We start from the raw sequence: 6,027 nt of genomic DNA on the forward strand, positions 1-6,027 counted from the left end.
AAAAAAGGTTATGGTCTTTCACTGGCAAAAAGTGATAGTATGTTTTACCTGTGCTGAGATTTCCACTGACATCTATAAAGATGCTTCCTCCCACATTATTTTTTGAAAGACTGTGTTACTCAGGCCAGAATATACGCTCTTCATTGTCAAGGGGAGGCTACGGTGACCTGCACAGAAAAGATTTTATGACAGGAATTGAAATTTTTCTTTCATTCATTTTCTTTCATTTACTTGCAATCACACGATGTCTCATTTTTCCCCTCATTTGTAGTATAGTAGCACACAGTCACCCTAATCAAGATATGGGTCACCTTATGCGTACAGAGAATAAAAGTTGAATCCCTACCTAATCTAGATTCTATGAAGAGTAGAAAGGCAAAGTATAAAATTAATGTGTACATAGGAGTTAAGTTCAACACCATTCAGAAATATTTGAGCTAGCTTTGAATGATCTATTATGACTGTCTTAAACTGGCTAATAAAAGCATTAATACCAGTTGATTGTCCTTAGGAGTTGCAAAGGTTTAGCAATCTCTGTACTGCATGGTACTAAATCTTGAGGAGCATGAAGACCTTCTTGTAATGCTCCAGGGCAGATAGAATGCTCCAGGTGGCAACTGAAGTATTCTGTGTACCTGTTCAGTATTACAATAGCGTGAAATCACCCAGTTAGGGACAAAATCTATTGTAGTAATGATACTAAGAATTAAGAACAAAGAGAAAACGTGATCTGTGTTTGCTGTATATACATTTTAACATTAATTTTATGTCTGCTTTAAAACCTAGACTGATAATACTGGAAGATTTCAATTATTTGTTTGGGAAAGACAACAGAATGAGAATTTGGACAACATCATATATTGTGTACTTTGCTTTGGTAAGATGTTTTACATATTCCAGCTGTTGTATTGGTCTTTTTACACTTTCAATGACATATCCTATGTTTTTGAATAAAATAATTCTTCTGGGCAATAGGAATAGTAAGAATTAGAGTCTCAATACCACAAAACCTATTTAATTGCTATCCAATTGCTATTTAATTATAACAGAAATGCACTTGAAATAATGTCATGTTTCTAGGAAAACATGTTCATTTACTATAAATTCTGTATTTTGAGGTGGGGGGAAATTGCGAAATGATGATAACGTTTCAGAATGTTGAACAGTGGTCTGATGTAAAAAATAGAATTTTGCTCCAGTGTCCGTTGCCGCGTTTAGTTTTTGATAGAAAAATTCTCAGGGGAACTCTGATCTGTTTTTACCTCCTGAACACTTTTTGATTTCATACTTGAGTAATTTCCCATAGTATCTCAAAACCTTGTTTAACAAAATTCATCCGTTATTTCTAATAAGAACAACAAGATTTCTGATTGCTAAACTGATTTATTTAATAAAAAAAAAAAAATAAGAAAAAGTAGATAAATAGGACTCAAAAATGTCTTTTTCTAAACTATTGTTTTTGCTATGTTGCTAAATAGTTTGCTGGATATTGGCTCTTCTTCTCTAGATAAATGCAAGCCCAGTACGCCATGTGAAGTGCCCGTTTCTCTACCTCTTCAGATGGATATGGATATCGCTTACGTTGTGGACAGCTCTCACAGCATCACCAGTGAAGACTTTCAGAGAGCCAAAGACTTTGTGAGCGACATGCTAGATCAGTTTGATATTGCCTCACAGCCAAGTGAATCGCGTGGAGGCATCAGAGTGGCATTGGTACAACAGGCTCCCAGGGGCTTCCTGCCTGACAGAAGAAAAACCCCCGTGGCCTTGGAGTTCAATCTAGGAACATACAGTAATAAAAATTTGATGAAGAACCATATCCGGGAGTCTGTTCGCCAACTGGAAGGGCCATCAGCCATTGCCTCTGCCCTACAGTGGACAGTTGAAAATGTATTTTTTAAAAATCCCAGACAAAGGAGACACAGAGTCATATTTGTAATAATCGGAAGCAAAACAAGCACATGGGACAGAGAGAAGCTGAAAGATATTTCACTCGGAGTCAAGTGCAAAGGATTTACTGTGTTCACTCTTGCGCTTGGCAGTAATGTAAATGACAATGAGCTGATAGAACTGTCAAGCTTCCCCACAGATCAGCACTTACTGACATTGGGCAGGGTTTCTACATCTGAGATGGCATATGCGCAGAGGTTTAGCCGGGCATTTCTAAACCAGCTACAACGTAAGTAGTATGCAATGGTGTTTGCATAAGTTACAGAAAGAATGAGAAAATGCTGTGTAGAAAAAAGTAGTCAGTGTATGCACTATCATTCTTTCTAGTCATAGCCTAACTCTTTCATCTATAGTTTGCAGCAGATGCTGGACACTAGAATCACAAAATTATTAAGGTTGAAGAAGCCCTCCAAGATCACCTGGTCCAACCATCCCCCTACCACCAATGTCACCCACTAAACCATGTCCCCAAGCACCACGTCCAACCTTTCCTTGAACACCCCCAGGGATGGTGACGCCACCACCCCACCCCCGGGCAACCCATCCCAATGCCTGACTGCTCTTTCTGAGAAGAAATGTCTCCTCATTTCCAACATGAACCTCCCCTGGCACAACTTGAGGCCATTCTCTCTAGTCCTGTCACTGGTTATCTGTGAGAAGAGGCCGCCCCCCAGCTCCCCACACCTTCCTTTCAGGGAGTTGTAGACAGCAATGAGGTCTACCCTGAGCCTCCTCTTCTTCAGACTAAACATTTCCTTTCCATTCCATTCCATTAAACCTACTAGGGTTTGGAGGAATTTAAAATTTACCTGTGGCACATATCCTTTCCCCACAGATCAAATTAATGCTTATCCTCCTCCTGAACTTCAAGAAGAGTGTGAAAGATTAGATCGAGGTGACACTGGAGTGCGAGTGCCTGTCATTGAAAGGTTTGGAACTGCCTATTAAACCTGTTGCATGGGTATGGGATAAAATGGTATATTTACAATTATCTCCAAACATAAAATCTCCCTTTGGATTACTAGATATATTCAAATCATCACTGACAGAAAAAAAATCTTGCAATATTCAGAAGGAATGAGCCATGGGTAGTTTTAATAGCTGTACTGGTGATTAAACATTTTTTTTTCTTTTTCTTTTTGTTTTCTTTTTTTTTTTTTTTTTTTTTTTTTCCCTCCCTCCTTCACAGGATGCCTTTTCCCAAAACTGATGAAACTGATTACAGTGGCTATTTAAAAGACATTGAAACAAAGGAAAGTGGAGTCCTGGAAACAGTTAGAAAGATTAGCACAGATCCTGTACACATGGTTCCGGAAACGGAATATCATTCTGAGATGGACTATTTCACAGAGGAAGATGCTAAAGGAGAAAACCCACAAGAGTATAGAGGAGCTCAGGAGAAAAAGGAAAACCTAGAGGCAACACTGGAAACTGGAGCTGACTATAGCATTTATGGTATGATTTTAGAGTACAAAAGTCTCTTTGAATTCTGTAGAATGACCCTAAATTGTGAAGTACTTGGTTGAATATTTACTCAGTATGAAGCATTTCCATTAATTACATTTTCCAAACTTTTTTGTTGCCATGTCTGTATTTGGTCCAGATCTGTACAGTAAGAGATTGTAATTAAAGGCTGAACTGCAGGTGTCATTTAAACTTTAGCTTTGATTTATAAATTTTCATTGATAATAAAATATATAGTTATAATCCACTTTACTAGAACAACTGATCACATTAAATCCCCAAGTTGCACTTTAAATATTGAATTACTTCATGCTGCTAACTTAGCTCAACATGGAAAAACTAATTACATGTCTCTGCTACAATCTGTTCCCATAGGAAGAACAGGATTCCTCACCAGAGGTATCCTGTCAAGATATATATATATACGTATATATATACATATATATACGTATATATATATACACACATGTGTAATACATACATATATATATATGTATATATATGCGTATATATATATATACATATATATACGTATATATATATACACACGTGTAATACATACATATATATATATGTATATATATGTATGTTTTTTACTTTGCCTCCTATTTACACATTTTGTTCCATTTGATTTGCCATTTGATTCAACAGGTATGTGCATCTGATTGTGAGATCAGTTTTCTTACCAACATCCTTTTAACAACATGCAACAACATCCTTTAAGTGTTTCTATTGTGTAGACTGTACTTGGAAATAATTTCTGTGGAACAATCCAATGGTGTCTGCATAACTTTGGGAGTTGTTGCTCATTAATACAGCTCCCATCCCTCTGTTTTCCATCTTTCTGGTCAAAAAGGATTCTGCAGAACGTCTGGTAGCCCCATCTCGAATGAGATGGCTAGTGCTTTTGCAAAACTTTTTAAATAATGGATCTTTGAATGAAGAGCTAACATACCTCTAAAATCCCAGACATCCACAGTGCATGACTGGCTTGCTCTGCACAGACAGAATTGGTCCCATGGCCTAACTACCTGTCTACATTCCTGGATCGCTGGTCTCCATTAATAATGAAGATATGTTACTGTTTTCACTTTGCAAATGAAGTGTTTCCTGTGACGAAGCAGTCAGGCTCATTGCACTCATGGGAGCAGTGACATAAGGCGCTTACAGGAGAGGTGTGAACTGCAGTTCTCAATCCTGATTTGTAATTAGTGACCCAAACATTTACTTCTAAAAATATGTAGCACAGTGTGAGAATTTGCTTTTCGAGAAATGTGCTTTGTAGTGATCTGTACTCACCTAATACCGGATTGCTACAAAGTGTGCAACTTTCACCTACATTTTGGCTCATTTATACAGTTCAACTCTGTATTGCTCTGTGATTTGGCTAAAGGACTCTTACAGATAATTTAACCATCTGCGTATGTTCAACTGTGAAATTTTACTGAAGGATACTGGTGTAAAGCAGAGGAACATTCAGAAAAGTTTCAAGAGTGGTTTGTGCTAACTTTGTTTGCCCGTGCTTTATAGAATGGGTATAATTACATTACAACAATGTTGGTAATTGTCCATGTCAGAAGACTAAACACCTTCTAGCAGTTCTTCTGTTTTTGCCTCTGAAAATCGAGTTTCAGACATTCCTTCTTATCAAATTGATCATAAGTGGCGCCTCTGGCCACACTGACACTGAAGGTTTGTGTGTGGATACTTAGCGACTCCTTGTAAGACTTTGAGCACTGACTACCTCTCTCAACTGCTAATTTGTGCTGAACATTATTTTCCCTGAAATTGCAACGACAGTGTGGAACCTTTCATTAAAACTCTCTCTTATTTGCCTTTTCCAGATGCATGCAACCTGCCTCAAGATAGCGGAGAATGTCAGAATTATGATCTGAAGTGGTACTACAACAAAGAGCAGAAAACGTGTACTTGGTTCTGGTATGGAGGCTGTGGAGGCAACAGAAACAGATTTAAAACTCAAAAGGAATGTGAATTATTGTGTATGAAGTCTTTTTAGTGCAGAGAAACTTAAATTCCTTTGTATCTTTGGTTACACTATCAAGATGATGAGCAAAAGACATTGAAGGGAAAGGTTTACACAGCATTTCAGCCCCCAGATTTCAGCTGAAAAAAATACTTGTTAGAGAAGTTCTTATCTAGTAACTTAATAGTGAAAAGAAAATTGAAATTATTGCTCTGTTGGTCTGAGATGTTGAGAACTGAGAAACTTCTGTTAGCCAACACCCTACTGTTTAAAGTATTGTAAGTGTTCTTCTAAAACACAAAAATGTGCACTTTTAAAATTGAATGAATAAAATGAAATAACTCTTCAGATATTTTGATGAAATTATGTTAGATGCGAGACACTAAAGTCAAAATGTTTTAGTTAATTTGTTTGTATTTGCCTTATATACAGAATAATACCAAAGAGCAAGGGTCTGCTGGGTCTGGTTGGGATGGAGTTAATTTTCTCTGCAGTCACTGAATTACCAGAATGTACTTCACTTTGGTGTGGAGGATTTTCTACCATTGAATCTGTCTCAGCTTTTTCTTTTTCTTATTTTTTTTTTCCCTGAATAATCCAATATATAAATAAAGTCATTCTTTCTCAAA

At 37.1% G+C, this 6,027-nt stretch overlaps 1 protein-coding gene across 4 annotated transcripts in view; it reads left to right on the forward strand.

Annotated features, from left to right (window-relative positions):
• Window positions 1–6,027, forward strand: part of COL6A6 (collagen type VI alpha 6 chain) — a 50,386-nt gene extending 44,359 nt beyond the window's left edge. For all 4 annotated transcript variants that reach the window (XM_068674527.1, XM_068674526.1, XM_068674528.1 and 1 more), the window contains 5 exons: window positions 787–877; window positions 1,508–2,179; window positions 2,786–2,879; window positions 3,140–3,405; window positions 5,259–6,027. In XM_068674527.1, the coding sequence (XP_068530628.1) occupies window positions 787–877; window positions 1,508–2,179; window positions 2,786–2,879; window positions 3,140–3,405; window positions 5,259–5,431 (1,296 nt within the window). In that variant the 3' untranslated portion in view covers window positions 5,432–6,027. The remainder of the gene's footprint in view (window positions 1–786; window positions 878–1,507; window positions 2,180–2,785; window positions 2,880–3,139; window positions 3,406–5,258) is intronic.

Source organism: Anas acuta, chromosome 2 (assembly GCF_963932015.1).
Source record: "Anas acuta chromosome 2, bAnaAcu1.1, whole genome shotgun sequence".
Taxonomy (NCBI): domain Eukaryota; kingdom Metazoa; phylum Chordata; class Aves; order Anseriformes; family Anatidae; genus Anas; species Anas acuta.